The sequence below is a fragment of the Anolis carolinensis genome, chromosome 4 (assembly GCF_035594765.1).
Source record: "Anolis carolinensis isolate JA03-04 chromosome 4, rAnoCar3.1.pri, whole genome shotgun sequence".
Taxonomy (NCBI): domain Eukaryota; kingdom Metazoa; phylum Chordata; class Lepidosauria; order Squamata; family Dactyloidae; genus Anolis; species Anolis carolinensis.
In genome coordinates, this window is record NC_085844.1 from 236,770,528 (window position 1) to 236,795,953 (window position 25,426).

At 40.1% G+C, this 25,426-nt stretch overlaps 1 protein-coding gene across 4 annotated transcripts in view; it reads left to right on the forward strand.

Annotated features, from left to right (window-relative positions):
• The window catches only part of gnas (GNAS complex locus), a 250,385-nt gene that overhangs the window by 185,469 nt on the left and 39,490 nt on the right, over positions 1-25,426 (forward strand). For all 4 annotated transcript variants that reach the window (XM_062978978.1, XM_016997356.2, XM_062978979.1 and 1 more), the window contains exon 5: positions 14,608-14,705. In XM_062978978.1, coding sequence (XP_062835048.1) covers positions 14,608-14,705 — 98 coding nt within the window. The remainder of the gene's footprint in view (positions 1-14,607; positions 14,706-25,426) is intronic.

Sequence of the window (25,426 nt, forward strand, 5' to 3'; positions counted from 1 at the left end):
GCTCAGTTAGAAGTTCTTTGGACATCCATTCTGGCTTCTTTGCACTTGTCTTATTTTTCTTCTTTGTTGGCACTGTTTGCATTTGCGCCTTGAGTATTTCACTTTTGAAAAACTCCCATCCATCCTTAACTCCCTTGTTTTTTAATATTGGCATCCATGGAATGCCGCTCAGTAATTCCTTCATTTTTTGGAAGTCAGCTCTCTTAAAGTCGAGAATGCGTGTTTGACTTGTCTTAGTTTCAGCATTCCTTTGTATTGCAAACTCCAGGAGTACATGGTCACTTGCCCCTAAGCATCCAACCACTTCAACTGTATTGATCAGGTCTTCCACATTTGTTAAGATTAGATCAAGAGTTGCTGATCCCCTTGTTGCCTCTTCTACCTTCTGGACCATAAAATTGTCTGCAAGGCAAGTGAGGAATTTGTTGGACTTTGTACTCTCGGCTGAGTTTGTTTTCCAGCAAATATCGGAATAATTGAAATCGCCCATGACTACTATATCTCTTCTTTGTGCCTGTTTGGTCAGCTGTTGACAGAAGGCTTCATCAAGTCCTTCATCCTGACTCGGAGGTCTGTAGTAGACACCCACGACAAGATCTTTTTGAGTCCCGGTTCCCTTGATTCTTATCCAGATGCTTTCAAGCTGGTTTCCCGGATTACAGTCTTGCATTTCTTCTGCAACGTAACTGTTTTTGACATATAAATACTCCTAAAGAGTGCAACATAAAGGAAGGCGAGAAGAAAGTGCAGGAGGATTCACAAGCATTTTGGCTTTTCTTGCAGCCCTCAGAAAAGCTTGATAGTAGGAAATTATTGTCCCTTCTGGTAGCTTAATCGTGCCCATCTTCCACTGGATCAAGACATGATAATGTAGCACAGTATACCTTTTGTATATGAAGTGAGTAGTGAAAGAGATGTGATAATTTGCCATTATTAAATTTATGCAAAAATTTAATAATTTGAACAAATAAAGATGATATTGTAACCATCTATCTAAATTGTCATGGAATGTGCAAAATCCTATTTATAAGATTTTATCGTGCTTCTGTGATGACTTCCAACAGGTATATTCTTATTAGCCTAACAGAAAGTGGTATACAAAAGAACTGCTGAGCTCACGGGAGGGTGAACAGCATGGCCACAGTTGATAAAGCATGGTTGTAATTTTAGAGCCAAAGGATTTAAAAAAAAAAAACAAAAAAAACCTAAACTGTTGAAATATATATATCCATACGTATGTCATTTTTTAAAGTGAAGAGCCTGACTTTGAGTTATTGTTTGTTTTCCGGGCTGTATGGCCATGTTCTAGAAATATTCTCTCCTGACGTTTCACCCACATCTATGGCAGGCATCCTCAGAGGTTGTGAGGTATGGAAAAACTAAGCAAGGAAGGTTTATATATATCTGTGGAAAGTCCAGGGTGAGAGAATAACTTTTTGTCAGTTGGAGGCCAGTGTGAATGTTGTAGTTAATCACCTTAATTAGCATTGAATAGCTTCATCTCCTGGCTTCTTCCTGCCTGGGGGCATCCTTTGTTCAGAGTCGTTAGCTGCCCCTGGTTCCCATGTCTGGAACTTCTCTGTTTTCAGAGTGTTGCTTCTTATTTACTGTTCTGAATATTGAATTTTTTAATACTGGTAGCCAGATTTGGTTCATTTTCATGGTTTCCTCCTTTCTGTTGAAGTTGTCCACATGCTTGTGAATTTCAATGGCTTCTCTGTGTAGTCTGACATGATAGTTATTGGAGTGGTCAAGCATTTCTGTGTTCTCAAATAATATACTGTGTCCAGGTTGGTTCATCAGGTGCTCTGCTATGGCTGATTTCTCTGGTTGAGTTAGTCTGCAGTGCCTTTCATGTTCTTTGACTCGTGTTTGGGCGCTGCGTTTGGTGGTCTCGATGTAGACTTGTCTACAGCTGCATCGTATACGGTAGACTCCTGCAGAGGTAAAAGGATCCCTCTTGTCCTTCGCTGACCGTAGCATTTGTTGGATTTTCTTTGTGGGTCTGTAGATAGTTTGTAGGTTCTGCTGACTTTGTTCGACCTTTAATCATAAGGTTTACTAGGCAGTGACCTATTTAAAACTCCTGTTATGAAAGATGTAGTTTCATGGGGCACTGAACTTTGTTTTAACAAAATTGAATTTAACTGCAGAGTTGTGTAATCCTTGTCCACACTTTTCAGTAGATTGTATGTTTGTGTCTGTATCTCTCTCTCTTTTAAAGCAGCACTGACTTCTTAAGATATAAGTAATAAATAGCAAGCATTCAGAAAACAGGTCTTTCTTGTGTTTTTACATTTTACCATAAAATTGTATTATGGTCAGTTTATGCATCGTTTATGCTAAAATGCATAGATGTTTGTTTGAAGATACCCTTCCTCATTTTGTCAGTATATAAAATACCGTATCACTAATAAATGCAGGTATTCCCCCCCTCCAAACAAAAGCCTCCATTGTTGTGTAAGTTTTGTCTGGAATACATCTGATGATCTAGAGGAGAGAGTTGACAAAATTGGTGGGTACATTATTTTCAAGGCTTTTAAATATGCACTGCGTGATGAGTGAAAAGGGTTTTGTTTTCAATTGCACGTGGTTACTCCTTTACTTACTTATTTATTTAAAACATTTATATTCTGCCCTTCTCATCCTGAAGGGGACTCAGGGTAGAGCATAACATATATATGGCAAGCATAAAATAATTATAAATATACACAAACATTGATAACATCAATAACATTAAACATTAAAATCAGTTATATCTACTTTAAAATCAGCTGTTTGAACCAACTCAGGACACCATACTGGCTCTGGTCAGTGGAGTAGGTGTCCTATTATTGCCTCATTGCGAAGGCCCAAAGGCATGGTTCCACAGCCAAGTCTTTACCATTTTTCTAAAGGACAGGAGGGAGGGGGCTGATCTAATTTCTCCAGGGAGGGAGTTCCATAGCTGGGGGGCAATCACTGAGAAGGCCCTGTCTCTCATCCCCGCCACTCGTGCCTGCAACAGTGGTGGGATCGAGAACAGGGCCTCCCCGGAAGATCTTAATCTCCATGGTGGTTCATAGAGGGAGATGCATTTGGATTGGTAAACTAGGCTGGGGCTGTTTAGGGCTTTTATGGTTACTTTCCTGTAATAACCCAAAATGCTGTAGACCAATCTCCTTGTTGTGCTACCTTTAGAAAGTTCTGTTGAGATGAATTTTTCATAGAATTATGGAAAAAATCATACCTTTGTATGATTTCACAGCAAACTGGCTTCAGGAAAGGCAAAAGCTTCATATCACAAGTGTTGAACCTGACTCAGCACATAGTAGATAGTTTTGAAAGGCAGCAGTTTACAGGAACTGTCTTCATAGACCTGTCAGCAGCTTATGACATTGTAAATCATCGCCTTCTTCTGAGAAAATGTTTAATATCACAAAGGATTACCACCTCTTCATTGGAAATCTGCTACAAAACTAGCTTTTTTGTTGAATTTCAGGGCCAAAGAAGCAAATGGCAAAAATAGAAGAATGGCCTGCCTCAGGGGAGTGTGCTTGCTCCATCAATGTTTAACATTTATGCAAATGATCAGCCACTGCCACAAGGGACAGAGTTTCATCTTTGTTGACGATCGTGCCATCACCACCCAGGCAGGGGGCTTTGAAATCGTTGAACAGAAGCTCTCAGAAGCTTTAAATGCTCTTATTGCCTATCACAGGGAATACCAGCTGATTCCTGCATCTAAAATGCAGACATGTGCTTTTCATCTTAAGAACAGACAAGCATCTCAAGCTCTGAGGATTTTTTGGGAAGGAATCCCACTGGAGCATTGCAGCACACCGAAATACCTGGGAGTCACACTGGACCGTGCTCTGGCTTACAAGAAGCCCTGCTTGAATATCAAGCAAAAAGTGGGTGCTAGAAATAATATCATACGGAAGCTGACTGGTACAATCTGGGAATCACAACCAGAGACATTAAAGACATTTGCCTTTGCGTTTTGGTACTCTGCTGCTAAATATGCATGCCCAGTGTGGAACACATCTCACCATGTTAAAACAGTAGATGTGGTTCTTAATGAGACATGCCAAATTATCACAGGATGTCTACGCCCCACACCACTGGAGAAGTTATACTGTTTAGCTGGTATTGCACCACCTGACATCCGCCAGGAAGTAGCAGTGAATAATGAAAGGACCAAGGCAGTGACATTTCCGGCCCATCCCCTGTTCAGATATCAGCCAGCACGCCAATGCCTTAAATCAAGAAATAGTTTTCTAAGATCTACTCGCAGGAACACCTCAGCTAGCGAGAGTCCAAAAGTGGCAGGCTAAAATCTGGAACCTCAAGCCATGGCTGATACTGAATGAGAAACTCCCCCCTGGGCATACAGAAGACTGGGCGACTTGGAAGGCACTGAACAGACCACTCTGGCACCACGAGATGCAGAGCCAACCTTAAGAAATGGGACCACAAAGTGGAGTCTGTGACATGCGAGTGTGGAGAAGAGCAAACCACAGACCACCTTTTACAATGCAGTCTGCCCTGCCACATGCACAATAGAGGACCTTCTTATAGCAACACCAGAGGCGCTCCAAGTGGCCAGCATCTGGTCAAAGGACATTTAGTATAATGCCATGTTTTTAAAACTCTGTGTTTCTAAATACATTACAAATGTACCCTTTGTTTGCTTTTGACACGATAAATAAACTTTCCCTATCCTCTGGGTGTCTACATCTTCATTTAAAATTTCAATCATACCCATCTGTGAGTTGAGTCTGCTAACATTGAAAAGATCTCGAACCGTGGTTGGTATGCAGGCTCGCTCTCTTCTATTGGCTATCCTGACTCCTGATCTTCCAAAAATTTCATCTCGGTCCATGCGCAGGGTCTTGCATTTAGCATAGTTGACATAGTTGTGGGTTGCGTAGTGTTGATTGAAGTTATAGTTTCTTTTATTCTTAAGGTATTTTGCCTTTTCCCTGATAAGTAGCAGTAAGACATCCTTCATTCTTATATGTTTTCTCCTTGTCTGGGTAAGCAGATTCTTCCTTTATAATCCCTTCCATCTCAGTTGGTTTATATTAGTTTGAGTGTTGCTTGTCTACTAAAACCAATCTCCGCATCATCAGGCGCTTTAGAATGATATTTTGCTCTTCAAAAGGTAAAGCAGATAATGGGGAAATAAGAGCTTTAAGAAAAAAAGGGGGGTTCCCAAGGACTTGAACTAACAAGTGTCCACTAAATAGAATGAATAACAATGTATTAAATATCATTAAACATTGTATTATACACAATAAACGAATATAAATTTCAGATAAATGGTTACAAAAGCCAATCAAACTGTTGCATTCACACTATGATGAATGGTAATCAACTTTCTTGGTTATTTTCTTGTTTCTTCTTCAAAGAAGAGTAGACCCCTGATCCACAACCGGTTTCGACTACTTATAGTCTTCGTCTGGTGGTAGGGTCTGCAAGTATTGGATAACATTAATACAATTGTACAAAGTGTTTTCTGGCTTAGTAAATTTAACAACTATTAATACATACTACTTACTTTTGTTATTTAGTTCCAACAATTCAAGTATGTACTCAATAAACCATACAGTCTTTCATAGATACCGTGGAACCTATTGGGAACATACAGTGGCTTACAAGTTGTTCTTTAAACACAGAATGGATAAAAATAAAATAATGAAAAGATATTATGTCTATACTTAGAAAGCGTTCTGCATTCAGGTTTTATTCTACTGCTCATACTCGCAGGGATTCCTCCTCTTCAGAAGAAGAAGGGGAGCAGGAAAATGTTCATGAATCTGAGGGTGAGCTGAAGGTGAGGGTGAGTGCCAGCATCAGCTCAGGGGCCAGCTGCCTTTGGCTGTCACTGCTATCTTTTTACCCAGGCACCCAGAAAGGCCAGAAGTGGTACCATCCTGCACAGAGTAGAGGTTCAGTGCATCTTCTTTGTCTTTTGTCAGTCCACTTAGAGAAGGAAATCAATTCTTTTTAAATAAAAGTTGCATGGACTCATGGGGTAGTGAACCCAGTTTTTTCTGTCTATTTTTTTATTAAAAAGTCTGTACTTAACATGAGTGTATATATAGAGAGTATATTTATTTTAATTGACTTTTGGAGAAGAGGGCCTACCTTATAGAAAATCTTTCACCTCTTGTTAACAAGAGTCTATGCACTTGAGAGCAACACAGTATTCTGATGAGATAATATCTTTTGAATCATGTTTTTCCACATTTGTATGATTGTGGTCTGCCTCATGCTCAGAGTTGTCCAGTTATTTGTGCATAGCAGAATAGAATACCTAGAGTGCTTCTAGTAAAAGGTTCCAATATATAATTTCAGGAATACCTACATTGCTGTAGTTGCCTTGGATGCTGTACTATAATGTGACAGCAGATGGGTTGATGTTGTGGCAACAAGAATCAGCATGAAAGAACTAGACTATTTCTCTTCGTTGCTAATGTGCTTATTACAAGATATGACAGGGATGGCTTCGTAAGCTTTGGATTTATATGGAAAACTTTCTGGGAGTGTGTATGTGTCTTGCGTATGTAAAGAAATAATGTATGCACTCAAGGCAGCGAACAATAAATACAAAACAATACTAATTAAAATAATGTGAATACATAAAAATATGTACAGTAAAGTCTCACTTATTCGTCATAAACTGGCGGGCAGAATGACGGATAAGCGAAACTGATGGATAACAGGGTGGGTGCTCGTTCACCCACCCTCCCTCCCTCACTCACTTACCAGGCTGGGTCCCAGTAGCGGCGATGGCAGGACCGGGACCTGGTGGGGTGAGTAAGCGAGAGGGTGAGCGAGGGAGAGCCTTTGCTACCCTCCTTCGCTCGCCTGCCTCTGTCCCTCGGCTCCTTTGCCACGCCAGGTCCCAGCAGCACCAGGGCCCGGCCTGGCGAAGGAGTGAGTGAGGGAGTCACAGAGGACCTTTGCCTCCCTCCTTCGCTTGCCCATCCTTCGGCTCCTTCACCAGGCCGGGCTCCAGTGTTGCTGGGGTCCAGCCTGGCAAAGGCCCTCCCTCCCTCACTCGCTAGCTTCCTCGGTCCTTCGCCATGATGGATTCTGGCAGCACCGGAGCCCAGCATGGCGAAGGAGCAAGTGAGCAAGGGAGGGCCTTTGTCGCCCTCATTATCTCACCCGCCCACCGTCCCTCGTCTCCTTCGCCAGGCCGGGCTCCGGTGTTGCTGGGGCCCAGCCTGGCAAAGGAGCAAGGTAGGGAGGGAGGGCCTTTGCCGCCCTCCTCTCACCCGCCCTCTGTCCCTCGGCTCCTTCATCAGGCCGGGGCCCAGCCTGGCAAAGGAGCGAGCGAGCGGGGAAGGGCCTATGCTGCCCTCCTTCACTCACTTGCTCGCTCCTTTGCCTTGGATAATATGGAGTGTCAGATTAGCAGAACTCGGATTAGCAGGACTCTACTGTAAATGCAAAAAAAGTTAAACCATTTAAGTTCTTAAAACTTGAAGCACTAAAATATTAAACTATATACGCAAAATTGTAAGCCATTCAAGGCATGCCCAGCCCATTGGGTGGTATAAGCAGTTCCCGGGTTACAAACAAGATAGGTTCTGTAGAATAGTTCTTCAGTTGAATTTGTTTGTAGGTCGGAACAGGTACATTTTAAAGTGAAACTCCAACTATATATACAGTAGAGTCTCACTTATCCAACACTCGCTTATTCAACATTCTAGATTATCCAACACATTTTTGTAGTCGATGTTTTCAATATATTGTGACATTTTGGTGCTAAATTCGTAAATACAGTAATTACTACATAGCATTACTGCGTATTGAACTACTTTTTCTGTCAAATTTGTGGTACAACATGGTGCTTGATTTGTAAAATCATAATCTAATTTGATGTTTAATAGGCTTTTCCTTAATCCCTCCTTATTATCCAACATATTTGCTTATCCAACGTTCTGCCGGCCCGTTTATGTTGGATAAGTGAGAGTCTACTGTGTGTGTGTGTGTGTGTGTTAGCTTTTGATAACATAGGGAAGGGTTAACATCCCTGTGGTGTTTGTTTTCTGTCTGTGCCCCTGTTCTGAAAATTTAACCTCACTTTCCTGTGACAATTGGATTTTGAAAAATTTGGGTTGTCATAAAAACAAGGATTGGGGGTACATTTTCAGTGTAGACATCTTTTCCCATAATAATTCTAACAGGAGTTAATTTCCCTTTCCTCTCACTTCCTGTTGTCTCACCCCTCTTTGTAACTAGGAATCGGATGTTTGAGGACTGTCTGTATATCACATATGTAGCAATGAGCCCAAACCTTCTAAGCTATGGTAGTGTGTACGTTGGGCCCATTCTTTTGACAGTTTGTGAAATTGGGGAGATGTTGACCCCAATATAAGAGGATTTAGGCTTGAAAAATGTTAATTTACTAGGTTCTGTACAAAATATTCCCCTCTGCATTTTTTTCATTCTTTGCACCCTCTACTGGTCATATTTAATGATGTTTTATCTGAGTTGTTGGTTTTCTAGGTCATTTCAGAAATATAACTATATTAGCCTGTGAACCAGGAGTTGCATTTTAGGTAATAGTAATATCTGTTGTCTCTGACAATTGCTATGGCTAGCTAGGGAGCCCTATTTTAGTCTTTTCAGTGTAGTACCACTACCATTGTTTTAAGGCATTCTTTTAGCAGACTGGAGAAACAAGGAATTCCTCCAACTTTCTTATTCTTCATATCTGTTTTCTGAAGAACTCCAGTAATACTGAGGGGATAGTGAGCCCTTGAGAGAATTGAGATGTGTTTTCCAACAGATTGCAGAAACAGCTACTACTTCAGCTTCTTAATAGCTTCTTTGAAAGTTGTTTGCAACCCCTTGGTCAAAGTAAAGTCCAGAAAAGTTCTGGCTTTGATTGATGATCTTCCTAGTTTGAAAAATCCACATCTCTGTATTACCATTGTTTTCTGAGGTAATTCATTTTTCTTAATCTTTCACTTCAGGGTTATTGACGTGACGCAAATAAAACACCTTGGGTATTTTTCCTCAGGTATCCCTTCAAATTCTTTTGCACACACACAGAGGTGGGAACTGTGCAGCACTCTTAATTGTGCAACTCCCAACATTTGTCACCATTAGTTATGCTGGCTAGGGCTGTTGAGAGCTGCATTTCAACCGTTCCTGGGGATCATACAATTCCTACCCCTATTGTATGAATAATAATAATAATAATAATAATAATAATAATAATAATAATAATAATAATAACTTTATTTTTAAAAGAATCCAGCTAGCATCCTGTTAGCGACATATGCAAGCTTACATTCAATATATGCCTGTGTGTATCTTTTTTAAATTGCTGTTTTGGAGCTTGGTATTTTTTTCCTTCCTTCACAGTGACCAAAGGCCACTTCTCTGATTCACCATTTTGTTTTTATTACCCCCCCCCCCCCAATCCACAGCCATTCAGTGGTCTTCAAGAGCAGGGAGAACAGATAATTGACTGGCCATGGGAATTTAGCCAGGTGCAGAATGAGCATATCATCCCTTGAGACCTCTCAGGGACACCAATGATGTCCTCAATCTGTGACTGGATATGGGGAAATAGCTAGATGTAAATCTCCTTGCTATGAGTGGCTTGAGGAGCTGGCAGTAGCAGTGAGTCAGAAGAAAGATAGTTCTTCGAGTTCTCTGTGAATGCACACTTGTGGAGTATACTGCACTTGTGCAGGCTCTTAACTGCAGCATCCCAAGCTATTTTACTTTAAAATAGCCCCCCCCCCCCAATTCTTCCCATGGGCATAAAAGGAGCCCCGGCTCCTCACACCCCAGTTTTTTCTTCCGCTGCAGCAGCTCTTCAGAACTCCAGTCGCTATGTCAAAAATGATATTCAAGAGATGTATTCAGTGTGCGTCAAAGATACCGGACTCTGATGGTGACTCGAAGTGTCTCCTCTAGCTCTGAGACACACACTTTGTTAGCTCATGCCTGCACTGCCAAGCCCTTATGGTGCAGTCCAGGAGGAACAGAACTTTGCACCTTCGGGTGTTGCTCTAAAGCAGGCCTTAGCCCCCTCCATGGCAACACAGCTGTCAACCTTGGGCTCGACAAAGGCTGTGGCGAAGCTCCACCGAAAGCTTCATTGAAGTCCTCCACAACATTGAGAACCTTGAAAGCTTCTAAGAAGGCCATGAAGCCTCCAGCCCAACCCCCATCGGCATCGAGCATGATGGCATCAGTAAGATCCTCCAGATCGATCACATCAATCCGCCTTCAGCCTCCTCCGTGATGATGCCTTCAAGAGGGCCCAGGAGGTGTTGAAGAGCACACAGACGGAAGCAACAATTCAACCCCTCCTGTCACCAATCTCTCCAACGCCAGGAAAGACCTTCCAGTCTGTCTACAAAATGGAGAAACAAGTCATGGGAAAAGAAAAAGGCTGGCTCCATACCCATCGCCAGTACTGGTAAACAGTCCTTACCGGCCTCATTGGAGGCTGCTTCACGCCGATGCTCGCCTACCCCACTGGCGCACACCTGGCAGATCCCAGCATCGTCGAAATCTCACCAGAGAAGGGGATACTCCTTTTTTTAAAATAATAATTAAATTACTTATATTAACCCATGGATAAGTCAACCCAGGTTTTTTGTTTTGATTTTGTTACTAAAATTTCTAGATTTGAACATGAGTATTTACCATATTTCTAAAACTGCACTCATTTTGCTTTTTCCATCTTTTGGCCATGTACAAATGGCCACTATAAAGGTTGCTGTGTCTAATGCAAATGTTGTAAACGAAACTTTTTTTTTTGGAGGGGGGGGGGAGATACATTAGTTGAAGCAGAAAAGTCCACCTAATTTTTCACTGAATTTGTAATTAATATAATTTCTAACTAAAGAATTTGTAACTAATATGCAATCAGAATTTTCACTCATTACAGCCAAATAACTTGTATTAGCATCTTTGGGAGTAGAGTTCATTTAAGTTGGAAAATTGCCAACTGAAACATAATTCATGCGGTGCATATCTCAGATATTTTTATATCACCAACTGTAGTTGCTTTTTGGGATCTTAGTCAAGAAGTTCAAAGATTATGGACTTAACAACCTTTTCTCATTTTACGTGGAAAGTTAATAACCACCCCAGAAAGATAGCATAACTGCTCCTGGAGTGTAGTCCACTTTAGAAGATGTTGCTATCAAGAAAAGTAGAATCTGAATTGATCTAACTTGTTAGCTATAGCTTTAACTCTATAGCTCACACTCCACATGACGTTCCTTCGGTGCCTCAGGGTACCATCTTTATGCCTTACCCTCTTGTCCTTATGTGTTTTATTACTTCTGGAGAAAGAATGCTGCTTGAAAACACATCCCATTATTTAGAGATCAATTTAAGACTTGAAAAGTTTGTATTTAAAGGATTATTTGGTTGAATAAATAACAGGAGCTTCGGTCTTGCCCTATACCACCCCTTAGGCAACTGGTAGGGTAAGATGACAGGAAATTTTATATTTAATCTTAATTTAGCAGTGCTTTCCAGACAAATTAGTATAGTGTAATTATGTGAGGCCACATGCTGCTCTTTTAAGATGTGAAAGTGGAATAACTGACAAGATAGTTACACGGAAGTATACTTACAGTAGTTATCTCATTTAAAAGGACAATCAAAACTGAGTTATATTTACACCAGATCTTGCTGCTTCAGACAGAATTTTGTAACATCATTTGACTAAGAAAGAAGTCAGTTTGTTTCCAAAACTTGCATAATATATTTTGTGCCTTTTGGTTGTTCTAATGAAGAGATATCACAACTATGTGCATTTGAATTTTGTTGTATTGGATTTTAAAACAAATCAATATAGGTGAATGGTACAGAATTCTTAACTTAATGGAAGTCTCTAAGAAGCTTTGACAGTTTCCAAATGTTTTCTCAAAATTCCTTTTTTTTTGGTTCTCAATTTATTGATAAAGTATACTTATTTTTGTCTTGTTCTATATGTTCTATCCTGTATTTAAAGTTTAACTCATGAATAATGAAGAATAGGCTATTTAAAAATTACATTGGGTTGTCAGTAGTTACATATGCATCACTTCCATTGTTATTGTTATCATCTCAACAAAAATTATTTGCATAACAAATATAGAAAAGGTGTTAATTTAAAAAATATAGCTGTTCATTAAATATCGAAAATTACTTTTATATGTAGAAATATTAGCAACCATGTTGGGATTGCCACTTTCTGGAAAATCAGATAAATGTGACTAATTCAGGGAAAGACAGGAAAATGGAGTAAAAGTCAGTGAAACCATGCCCCCTTCTACACAACCCTAAAACGTGACCTAGGAAACAGATTAGCCTGAGGTGTCCAGATGACTTTTCGGGCTAATCCATTTACAACTTGAGTAAACTGAATTTATTCGATTTAATCCAGGTTTTAAAAATATCTCTAAAAATCCGGACTTTTCCTGAAGGCCCAGATCTTTAGAGGTATGGGGCATATGGAAACAGACTCTTGAGATTACCTTCTGTGGTCCCATTGTCTGTTTTCACAGCAATACCTCCTCCTCAGGCTCTGGCAGTCTCGAGAAGAGGGATGGCACTACCAGCCTCCCCCTCCCTGCTCTCCATTTGCCCCTTAGCTTACTGGAGAAAGACTCCAACAAGGCTGAAGCCTCTTCCCTTCTTCCTTGGAGAGCCAACAGAGGGCCTTGGAGAAGGAATCCCCCTTCCCTCCCTAAAGCTCTCTTTTGGCTCTTTCGGGGGAGAAGGGAGAGGGGAAAAGGCTTCAGGTCTTGTTGGAGTCTTCCTCCGGGATGTGGGGAAAATGGACAGCAGGGAGGGGGAGGCTGGCAGTGCCTTTGCCCATGTGATGTCTCATGGGCCTTGTAGTCCCGTTCCTAGTACTATTGTGGCAGACGAGGAGGAAAACATGGGTTTTCCACCGGTTCAGCCAGAATCGGAGCCCCTGCACCTGGAGGATGTTTGCCCTCAAGAAGTCAGCCAAACAAGCCTTGGGCAGAATTCTCCCCCGTTTTCCCGAAAGGACAATTATAATAGAGATAGAGGAGCCAGGGAGGCTAATCGCCGGAGCCTCAGAATCGCAGCCAAACAACTAGCTGATTAGGTCTGCTTCCCTTGGGAAATTCTAAGGAGTCATGCATCTGGACAGGGTTGGGTTTCACTTCTTGTTCTCCAGGGAAAGTGTTCTTCTGGCGGGAAACGAGACCCTATTTAGGAGTTTCCCCGCAAAGGAAACCTTGCGGAGTCAATTCGTCAGCTTGAGGAGTGAGATCGTGTGTGGACTTCGTAACCCCAGTTCCTTGTTTCCCGGACCAAGTTCCAAGCCTGCCTTGTTTCACGTTTGCCGCGGACCTCGCCACGGACCTTGTTCTTGCTTCTTGTTGCCCCGTTTCAAGTCTCGTTCTAGCCAAGAATCGAGTTTGTTTTCCAGCCTTGTTGTCAAGCTTCAATGGACTAAAAGACCTTGTCATCTCCCCACACTATTGCTTGGCAAAGTGTGTGTTTCGGTTAATGGATTATAACTTTGGACTCTAATATCACATATTGGACATTATTTTCCTGGACTATATTTGACCTTTCCTGAAAGGTCTACTTCTGAACTATATTCTTCACTTGTTTTTATTGACTTTATATATTTCTTTAATAAAGATATTAGATAGAATCTGGCCTCTGCGCATGGTTATTAGTGTTCTGTAGCCTGGGTCTTGACAGCCCACTTGTGCCGATCTTGGATCAGCACAGGAGAGCACCTAGCCACCTCCCTTGCAAAATCCCAGGGTCTGGGCCAGCTGTGTGTCCTCAATCCCGAGAGGAACTGGGATTTTCAATTCCAATTCCTCTTGGGATTTTGTCCTGTCTGGAAGAGCCCTGTGATTAACATAAATGAAGAATCTGATTGGCTTTTTGCAACGAAGTAATTGGTGTATTCAAACAGATACAATCACTGTCAGTTGAATAAAATATGGTAACATTTTGACAGTTGGATTTAGTACTCAGATGTTATTTTTTCCTAAAACATAAGCAGCAAAGAGCACATTAACACAGACTAAAATCTATAAAACATTTGCAAGCAAATTAAAACAAATGGAAAACTTTTTTGACAGAGTTTTTAGTCAAGATTTTACAGCCAAAGACTTTTTAACTTTTTAACTTTTAATGGTGAATTAACAAAATTAATTCACCATTAATGTCAATCAGATATCAAAGAGGAGAGAATTCCACAACTAGGCTGTCATAGCAGAGAAAGGCCTCTTCCCATGTCTTTGCATCATGTATTGCTCCTAGTTGTGGGACACATAGTAGTTTTGCATACACTTTCTGTTTTCTCAGAAACACATTGCTGTATTGATGACAATGCATTTTTACAGAGTGATTTCTTGAGACTTCACAAAAGATTTTAATCCTTTTATTTGTGTCTGTTTTGACATATTTACTGAACCTGATTAACTGGAGATTCAGGTTGTTGGCTAATTCAGAAACTGAATTGTGGTTGAAATTTCTGAAGGACTATATCATTTTATTAGTTGTTTGTTATGTAAAAGCTTGGTGCTCTTTTGTTTTCCTTTTTCTGTGCATTTTCCCTGGTTATTTATTCCCTCCTTGTCTTTTTTTTAGGAGTTCTATGAACATACAAAAACACTTTGGCAAGATGAAGGTGTGAAAGCTTGCTATGAAAGATCTAATGAGTATCAGTTGATCGATTGTGCGCAGTAGTAAGTATAGTTTCTCTTACAGTTGTTTCTTGTGGGGGTGGGAATAAATGTGGGAAACACTTTTAAAATGTTTCTCTCATAAAATACTTGTAACTTTATTGTCTATAGAGAAAATGATTTTATAATATACTTAAAACAAGAGTCAGAAACTGATCATTGCTGAACTTGAGAAAAAAATGTTGTGGTTTTCTTCTCCTGACCACTATCATTTTGTTACTTCTTGAACAAGAGCAGTTAGTTTTGCATGTATAATATATATGTGTGTGTGTAGCTTTTTCTGTTAATATGTTAAAAAAGCATAGACCCATTTTGTATTTCAAGTCCGTAGTAGGTAATATCTGCAAAAGGTATATGAGTCTCCTTGTGGAGAGAAAAAATGATATAAATAAACATAATAAACTGAATAATAATAATAATAAATAAGATTGCTTGGGCCATTCAGCAATTAGCATGCAGTTGTTTCAGTTTTTTGCAATTGTGTATATATTAAAGAATTGATTTCTGTACAATAATTTGCAACAGTGATGTATGGAATCCTTTTTTTTAAAAAGACAATGGTTTTTTATGAAAGGTTACTGTTGTGAATTGATTTAGATAAATGTAGAACTTTTTGCTAGCATGAAATTGTTAAAATAGAACACACTTCAAAGTTTACTCACTGGAATGAAAATACAGAATACAGTACAGAACTGTGTCTTCTTAACCAATATCCTGTGCCTCTATGCTTCACAGAGGAGCCTCTTCAGAGGATTATGGGACCCTGCTGAGCAGTTTGGAATGGGTCCCATAGATCCTGTTGAAGCAACAGGCAATTGTTCAAAATCACACAGAAGATACATGTGGAGCAGATTCCTGTTCGTAAAGCAGTCCCCATATCCCATTCACACTATTTAATCTTTCAAGGTATACCAAGGGCTACAGCACAGAGAGGAGAGGAAAATCCTCCTATGAACGCTTCTTCCCACTCACAGTTCTCAGGATCTAGCTTTTTGTGTTTGCTATTGGAAGTAAATTATTCTCAGAATTTTATTTGATTTATCCCTCCTCCTTCAGAGTAAGGGGAGAAATAGGCCTTCAGTAGTTTTTGGGTTTTGGTATAGCTTGAAAATAGCAAGCATTTTCTTTCTCTTGAGTTGTACCATCAGAAATTATTTTCACAACCACATAATTGAAAGAGGGAAAAAAGGTTTATGTTTGTTTACTGTTAGAGAACTGTAGTAAATTTACTATCAGTTTCCTTTTATTTTTAGAAATAAGAACCTGGAATGTGTAAGCATGTATTTTGGCTAGACTAGTTTTGGAGTTTTTTACGAGTGGTAATAAGTCCCTGACATATGAAAAGCAAATACCTGCAATTTTGGGGGTGTTGTATATTTACTGTTTGTACTTTTTAAGAGGATTTTTTTGGAATAATATTAAAGCAACTAGAATGACCAGGTGGTCTAAGCAGTTTCATGTGAATGCTTTGGTTCAAGATCCTCTACTATATTTATTGTTTCCTTGTGCCTTTAGTGTCATGTTTCCTCTTTCTTTCTCCAGGGGACATTTACTATATTTAATGCACTAGCTATCAATGATTAGACATAGGCGCTATATAAAAAGGGTTTTTTTTTACCAGTCAGCAAAACTACGATAGGAATTGAGGAATATTGATGTAATATTTAATACTCCATTTAAGAAACTGTCTAAAACCAATTATCACCACCAACCCTAATAAACCTGTTTAACCAGCGGACCTATATAAGTGATTTTACTCTCCAAGTCTATTGCTGTAAAATTTATTAAATTGGGTCACTATCTCCTGTTCTGTCGTGTGTCTTTTCCCATCTGAATTTATTTCCTTTATTGTCCTGGCCTGTTTTTTCTTTTTAATTTTCCAGGCTAGCCATTTTCCCGGTTTATTAGCATTTTGAAAATGCTGCTGTTTAAGAAATTTCAATTTTTTGGCTGTCTCTTCTAATTCTATAAAAACCATTTGTTTTCTCAACAAAAAGAAATTTGACTTACATTATATCCTCCTGGATATTTTACTTTACTGTCCTGATTAGTAAACAAAATGTATTTCATTTATTACATTTCAAACATATTTGAAAAAGTGTAAAGTGAAACTTGATTTAATTCACTGGGTTTCCCCTCAATAATTTCATGTTTCATAATTTAAATAAATTGATTCCACTAGCTCATAAAGCAATGTTATGGACCACTTCCCTCTTAAGCAGTGCATTGCCATAATGGTAGAAAAGAAATTTAGGTAAAGGTTTTCCCCTGACCTTAAGTCTAATCGTGTTCGACTCTGAGGATTGGTGCTCATCTCCATTTCTAAGCCAAAGAGCTGGCGTTGCCCGTAGACACATCCAAGGTCATGTGGCTGGCATGACTGCATTGTCCTGCTTCATTTGGTTGTCCCATACCATGCTTGCCTGTGATCCCGGTTATCATTTCACTGCCCACCTTAGCATTCCAATCTCCTGTAATGAGAATAATGTCTCTTTTTGGTGTGTTATCCACTAAGTGCTGCAGATCCTCGTAGAACTTATCTAATTCTGCTTCTTCAGCAGCTGTGGTTTAATCTTGACATCTCATGAATAACCACATCCAGTTTGCCCTGGCTCATAGATCTTACATTCCAGGTTCCTATGAAACTGGTTTCATTCTTCTGGAAATATCCTGTGGATGTAATCTCTATAAAATTAAAATGAAATTGAGAAAGAACAAATAAAGAAATGCTGAGTTTGTGTTTTAATGCATAGTAATTATTTTAAATATGAGCGATCTGCAAAATACGATAGCTCATATTGAATATGGGCTACGTGCAGTGGAGAAGTTTCTTGTTCTTGATTATCTTTTCCGTAGTGGGCCTAATATCTGCAAGAAAAACTGATCTGTTATATGTCGACATAGTATTGACATGTGGGTAATTTTTATTTTTCCGCCTATAACATAGTACATAGGATTTCATAATCATGCTTCCATAATATAATCAAACTCTACAATAAAACATACATTTTGTGTTGAAATTAGTTTTATTTTATTGTATTAAGATTGTATTTTATTTTGGAATGATGCTTTCATTCATATCCTTTATTTATTGCTTTAATGGTGAGGGAAGTCTACATAAATATATAGAATATAGAGATTTATTGTGATATAGTTCCATGAATAAATCTGCCCATGTTCTTTTGCCTCATAAATGACCCTATAATGAAACATTCAAAAAGCTTTCTGTCTGTTCTCAGCCCCTCTCCCAAAAAAAGATGTCCCTATAATTTTCTTTGTGATTTTACTGATAGGCTCACTATTTAAAGTGTTTCTATGCATATCTCTCAGTTAAAGTTTCCTGGATTTTAACTCAGGTAGAAAAGGAAATAGGGCAAGGGAAGCCATTTTCAAGCTGTTTCACACCCCTCTGACTTCAGGAAGGGCTGGAAGTAGCGTAAGGGAGTTTATTCTCATGCTGCTTCCTGCATGTGTGCCTCAGCATGTTTACTGGCTGGCTGCTATTTCAAGGGAATATGTGATGCCTTAAAGAGGTTGGTAATGTAGTTACAGCAGGCTGTACTGCTCTCACTTCAATATTTGCAGAATTTGCAGAATGTTGTAGGGAGATGAACATCATTTATAGGAGAGAACCTTGTAGTTCTTGAATCTTTTTTTTTTAATTACCAAAGATTGTGTTTCAGACAAACTAGATTTGCAATAATCAGGCTGGTTACAGAAATTAAGAATTTATCAGAATATAACAGCCTTGCCCTTACTGGTCATGGTTTAGTGGAGTTGTGCCAATTATCTTTCCAAATGACTATTCCAATCAGGCCCTAATTGCCATATTCCTGTCCATATTCCTGCTGTCTAATAAAAGGTGTAAGATCTCAGAGTCGAGTTTGTCCCTTTGGTTTATATAACTGAGAAAAAAAAATGAACTGGTCTGGGAGAGGGGGAGCAGTGGACCTTATTTAGCTCACAAGTTGCTTGTGCATGTTTTTGCATTGCAGTTATCAATAACCAGGAAAACAGGAGGGGAACTTGCATGGTTTGGCATAACATCTGAATTGCGTCTGTTGCTCTCTAGGAAACAGTTTTCTGATGCTGTTGTTTCAGCTACATGATAGAATGCAGTTACTAACATAATTTTCCGTTTTAGTGAACTTCAAAATAATTATGGATGGATGTAGAAAATAAAAATTCCAAGAATACATTACCGCTAAATGTGGTCCCCCTTGTGGAGAATCTAAAAAATCTATCAACAGCAAGAAAGAATGTGCAATCTGGTACAGTAGAGTCTCATTTATCCAACATAAACGGGCCAGCAGAACGTTGGATAAGCGAATATGTTGGATAATAAAGAGGGATTAAGGAAAAGCCTATTAAACATCAAATTAGGTTATGATTTTACAAATTAAGCACCAAAACATCATGTTATACAACCAATTTGACAGAAAAAGTAGTTCAATACGCAGTAATGCTATGTAGTAATTACTGTATTTACAAATTTAGCACTAAAATATCATGATGTATTGAAAACATTGACTACAAAAATGTGTTGGATAATCCAGAACGTTGGATAAGTGAGACTCTACTGTATAATGAAATTGACATGTTAAAAAAGATTAGTCTTGCATATTGTAAATCCAGCAATTTTCACAATGCACTATATAAATTTAATCAAATATGTATTTTGACCTGCTTCAATTAATCGGTACTTTATGAAATTATCCTATTCAAAATCATAATGCAGCATTCTGAGAAATCATAATACAACATTTTAATAGAATTTTCAGTGTAACAATAGGACTGAACAGCTTAGAACAAGAGTATTGTAGCGCTGTTTGATGCTTATGTGAGCAGAGCATGTTTCAGAAGGAAGGATTTTAAAAAGGAATACTCTTTGGTACATCATGATACTGTCCTACAAGCCTCCCTGTATAATATGGGGATGTTTTTCGCACACACTGCTCTCAAGCCAGGTGTCCCCCATTCTGTATCTTTGATTTCCATTTTTTCTGCCGAAGTGCATTTGTCCCTGTTGAACTTCATTTTGTGAGTTTCGGCCCATCTCTCTAGTCTATCAAGATCGTTTTGAATTCTGCTCCTGTCTTCTGGAGTGTTAGCTATCCCTCCCAGTTTTGTGTCGTCTGCAAACTTGATGATCGTGCCTTCTAACCCTTCGTCTAAGTCGTTATTAAAGATGTTGAACAGAACCAGGCCCAGGACAGAGCCCTGCGGCACTCCACTTGTCACTTCTTTCCATGATGAAGATGACGCATTGGTGAGCACCCTTTGGGTTCGTTCGCTTAGCCAATTACAGATCCACCTAACCGTAGTTTTGTCTAGCCCACATTTTACTAGTTTCCTTGCCAGAAGGTCGTGGGGGACTTTGTCGAAGGCCTTACTGAAATCCAGATATGCTACATTCACAGCATTCCCTGTATCGACCCAACTCGTAACTCTATCGAAAAAAGAGATCAGATTAGTCTGGCATGACTTGTTTTTGGTAAATCCGTGTTGACAAATGACCACATTTGTTTCTAAGTGTTCGCAGACCACTTCCTTAATGATCTTTTCCAGAATCTTGCCTGGTATCGATGTGAGGCTGACCGGACGGTAATTGTTTGGGTCGTTCTTTTTTCCCTTCTTGAAGATAGGGACCACATTCGCCCTCCTCCAATCTGCTGGGACTTCTCCCGTTCTCCAAGAACTCTCGAAGATAATTGCCAGTGGTTCTGAAATAACATCCGCTAGTTCCTTCAATACTCTTGGATGTAGCTGAACTGGCCCTGGGGATTTGAATTCGTTTAGAGCGGCCAGGTGTTCCTGGACAACTTGTTTCCCTATTTGGGGTTGGATTTCCCCCAATCAACATTACATTACATTACATTAACAAAACATTACGTTCAATATTAAAATCACGCCATCTGGAAATCATAGTTTAAGGCTGTTTCGTAGTCATTGCACATATTCCAAATATATTATTACACTGTGATATTCTCTGAAAGGCTGATCTCAGAGCCAGGTTTTTACTTTCCTTCTGAAGGCTAGGAGGGAGGGGGCTGATCTAATGTCGCTAGGGTGGGAGTTCCACAGCCAAGGGGCCACCACTGAGAAAGCTTTGTTTCTCGACCCCCACCAGTCGCCCTTGCGAAGAAGGTGGGACCGAGAGCAGGGCTTCCCCAGACTATCTTAATCTTCGAGATGGTTCATAGGAGAAGATACGTTTGTACAGCTGGGCCGGAACCGTTACGAATAGGATAGGTTTTTTCTTAAGTTGAATTTGTTTGCCAGTCAGAACAACTACATTTTAAAGTGTAAATCCAGCCCCCCTCCCCCCCCTCCATATATACACGCACACTTTGGATAGCTTGGGTTTGGGTTTTCCCCTGACATTAAGTCTAGTCATGTCTGACTCTGGGGGTTGGTGCTCATCTCCATTTCTAAGCCGAAGAGCAGGCGTTGTCCGTAGACACTTCCAAGATCATGTGGCCGGCATGACTGCATGAAGCGCCGTTACCTTCCTACCTATTGAGCTACTCACATTGGCATGTTTTCAAACTGCTAGGTTGGCAGGAGCTGGAGCTAACAGCGGCCACTCACGCCGCTCCCGGGGTTTGAACCTGGGACATTTCGGTCTGCAAGTTCAGCAGCTCAGCGCTTTAATGCACTTTGCCACCAGGGCTCCTTAGGGAAGGGTTAACACCCCTGTGGTATTTCTTTTGCTGTTTGTGACCCTGCTCAGAATATTTTATCTCACTTTCTGTCCCTGTGATAATTGGATTTTGAACAATTTGGCTTGTTGTGGAAACAAGGATTTGTTAGAAAGCTTCAGTTGAGACACCTTTTCCCCATAACAACTCTTCTAGGAGAATGAATGTCCCTTCCGAGGGGTAAATTTCACTCACTTTCTGTTGTCTCACCCCTGTTCCTAACTATGAGTTGTTTGTAAGTTGGATGTATTGTATAGTATTGTGACCATTATGAATGTAAAATGCTCTGTGTTGTATGTTACTACATTCTATCTTGATAAAGTGACTTCTATATATTGTGAATCTGAGGAATTCCATTTCTAGATTTTATATGAGGAACAAAGGATAAACTGAATGCATATGTGATACAGAAAGGCAAGGCTTGAACTCTGTTATACACAGGTCCTGCAACAGGGTACAACAACTGTGTGAGGAATGATGAAACTTTACGTGGAATATGTATCTGGAAGGCAGTTGTCAGTGATTGGATTTTGTTTCTCTCAGCCACAGAGAACCTTGTATCTACTGCAAAGGGCCCCTTGCCCTGAAAGTACTTATGTAAATGAGACACAAAGCAACAAGCAAGCAAATGCATATTTTTAGCAAGGCTCCTGGGGGAGGGATGTAATGGCTGCTTTCTGCCAGTCAGGAGACTGCAAAAGGGATATGTATAAAAAGAGAATCTTCCCACTTCTTATGAAGTGAAGGTTCCTCAAACATGCATGAAAACTTCCATTTCAAAAACTGAAAGTAATTGCTGTCTGAACCATATGGGTTTGTATTCAGCATAACAGAGTTAATTGACCATACTGATCCATGTATTGCAAATGCTGAAGTTACACATTTATAGAACGGAAGTCAGTGTGGAATGCAGTTTCTGCTTGCTTTTTGCACCTGTACCATGAAGTTCAACTTCCTTTGAACATGCTCATGAACATGCTCATTCTTAAAGTGATCAGTAAATATGATCTACTCCGATTCTCCCTTTCTACTGTCATCAATAGTGTTAGGTACACCGGATTAGTCATTTTCTATTGTTCATGGAGGATGGTGTTAGAAATCCTAGCCATTTCATTTTCATTCTCCAGTGATACATCAGTAATGAAAATTAAAGGTCTCCTTTTAAAAAACAACTTACAGTAGCAATTTTCAGAATTTTTAACATTAATAATAATAATAATAATAATAATAATAATAATAATAATAATAATGTTATTTGTTACCTCTCCTCATAGCTCAAGATGGGGTACAACATAATTAAAACACACAGATAAAATATGATTAAAATATTAAAATACACAGAACAATGATTAGCATCAATACTAATAAAATTGAAAGTTAAAATTCATAGATTAGAATTGATTGGGTAGACCTGCTGGAAGAGATATGTTTTTAATTATGTTTTAAATTTTGACAGCTCATTTAGCCATTTAATCTCATTCCACAGTCTAAAGTTTATTCAGTTCACAGGATTCTGTCTGCTGATAGCACTTAATCAAAGAGAATCGTTCCCAGTTGGTGAAGCTAGGAGATACTTGCTCGGACCCCTGGCCTTTGGCCTGTGGGGTCCCGCAAGGTTCTATTCTATCTCCTATGCTATTTAACATTTACATGAAACCGCTGGGTGAGGTCATCTGGAGTATTGGAGTGCAGTGCCACCTCTATGCAGATAACACCCAACTCTACTACTCTTTTCCACCAAACTCCAAGGAGGCCCCTCGGGTCCTGGACCAGTGCCTGCCCTCTGTGATGGACTGGATGAGGGCCAACAAGCTGAAGCTTAATCCTGACAAGACAGAGGTCCTCCTGGTCAGTCGTTTGTCCGATCGGGGCATAGGGTGGCAACCTGTGCTTGATGGGATCACACTTCCCCTGAAGGCACAGGTCCGCAGTCTGGGGGTCCTCCTAGATTCAGCGCTGACTCTTGATGCTCAGGTGTTGGCAGTGGCTGGGGGAGGGAGGGCTTTGCACAATTAAAGGTTGTGGGCCAGCTGCGACCGTATCTTGAGAAGTCTGACTTGACCAGGGTGGTTCACGCCTTAGTTACTTCCAGACTGGACTACTGCAATGCACTCTACATGGGGCTGCCTTTGAAGACGGCTTGGAAACTACAACTGGTTCAAAGATCAGCAGCCAGACTGTTAATGGGAGCTAGTTACAGGGAGTGGTCAACCCCCGTGTTTAAACAGCTCCACTGGCTGCCCTTACATTTCTGGTCCCAATTCAAGGTGCAGGTTATTACCTATAAAGCCCTAAACCAGGGGTCCCCAAACTGTGGCCTGCGGGCTACATGCGGCCCATCAAAGCCATTTTTCTGGCCCCGGCGGTGGCGGCTCCCTCCTCCTCTGCCGAGGAAGGTGCGTTCAGCATGCTTGTGCTTTTGGCACACAAAGGCAGAAGGGGGTTGGACATCATCTTTCTCTCCTCCCTCGCCTCTCATGCACCTTTCCTGCCACCGCTGTTGAGGAATGCACACACAGGGCGAAGGCACACACATGTGCCTTTCCCACCTCCTTACTCGCGCCACATGCACCTTTCCCCCCTCACCTGGTGTGCGCCTTCCAAAGCTTTTGCTTGTGTTTATAATGGTATTTTAATTATTATTTAGGGGTGCTTTGCTAGTGCTTTTGGTGCACAAAGGCAGAAGGGAGTTGGACTAAATGGCCCAAGGGGTCTCTTCCAATTATTATTATAATATTATTATTAACATTGAGGCTGTATTTGTTCTAGTTTTGTTTTTTTAACTACAAAATAAGATATATGCAGTGTGCATAGAAATTTGTTCATAGTTTTTTAAAAAACTATAGTTCAGCCCTCCAATGGTCTGAGGGACCGTGAAAAACCCTGTTTAAAAGGTTTGGGGACCTCTGCCCTAAACGGTTTGGGACTGGCCTGCCTTCGCGAACGCATCTTTCCCTACAAACCTGTGCAATCTCTAAGCTCTTCTGGGGAGGCTCTTCTAACGCTTCTTCCCTCTTTGCAAGCACGATTGGTGGGGACGCGGGAGAGGGCCTTCTCTGTGGTGGCTCCCCAGTTCTGGAATTCTCTCCCCAGGGAGATTAAATTAGCACCTACCCTCTCTATCTTCCGTAAACAATTAAAAACATAGATGTTCTGCTGTGCATTCGATTAGACAAGTCCTCCATACCTGGCTCCTACGCAGATCTGAAATCTGTCCTGGCATCTCACAATTGTTCTCCACCTCAAGACCATTTCCCCCACCTTGTGTTACCTACCCCATGCATTTATTCTGACTCATATACCTTATTTATCAGTTCTAATTTTTAATGGGTGCAATACCTGCCCACTCATGTTTAGGATTGGACTCCTCAAAGGCCCCCAGATGATTGATTAAGATTGTTCTTTATGTTTTTATAGTTCTATGCTATTTTAAACTACGGTTTGTTTATTCTGTTATTAAGTATGATGGTTGTGTTTTAAATTTCTCATTTTATGATGTGATTATTTTATGATGTTGTGATCTGGTTGGGCTTGTCCCCATGTGAGCCGCTCCGAGTCCTTTCGGAGAGATGGAGGCGGCATACAAAAAAAGAGTTGTTGTTATTATTATTATTATTATTATTATTATTATTAAGACATAAAATTTATAGATACTCCATGGTTTGATTAGCAACTCCTGCTTTGTAACAGAAGGGATTGGTCAAGTGTGTCCTTAGTTGGTACTGCATTAAAAACAACCAATGCAGCTTTCCTCTAAAAATTGGAATATGCTCAGTAGTACATTTGTATGCTTCTAACATACAAGAGAATGGGAAAAAGTCACAGCATTTATACACATATGCACTGCACATAAGACAGAAAAGCATAAACAGGTGCCATGTATATGTAAACACATACAGAATTCTAACTAGCAGTTTTATTAACCAATATGCACAATCTTGTTTTACCATTTATTCCAAAAAATCTTGTTTGGCTTCAGATATGAGGAGTTTTTAAACTTACATCTCCCTTGGTGTCAGAATA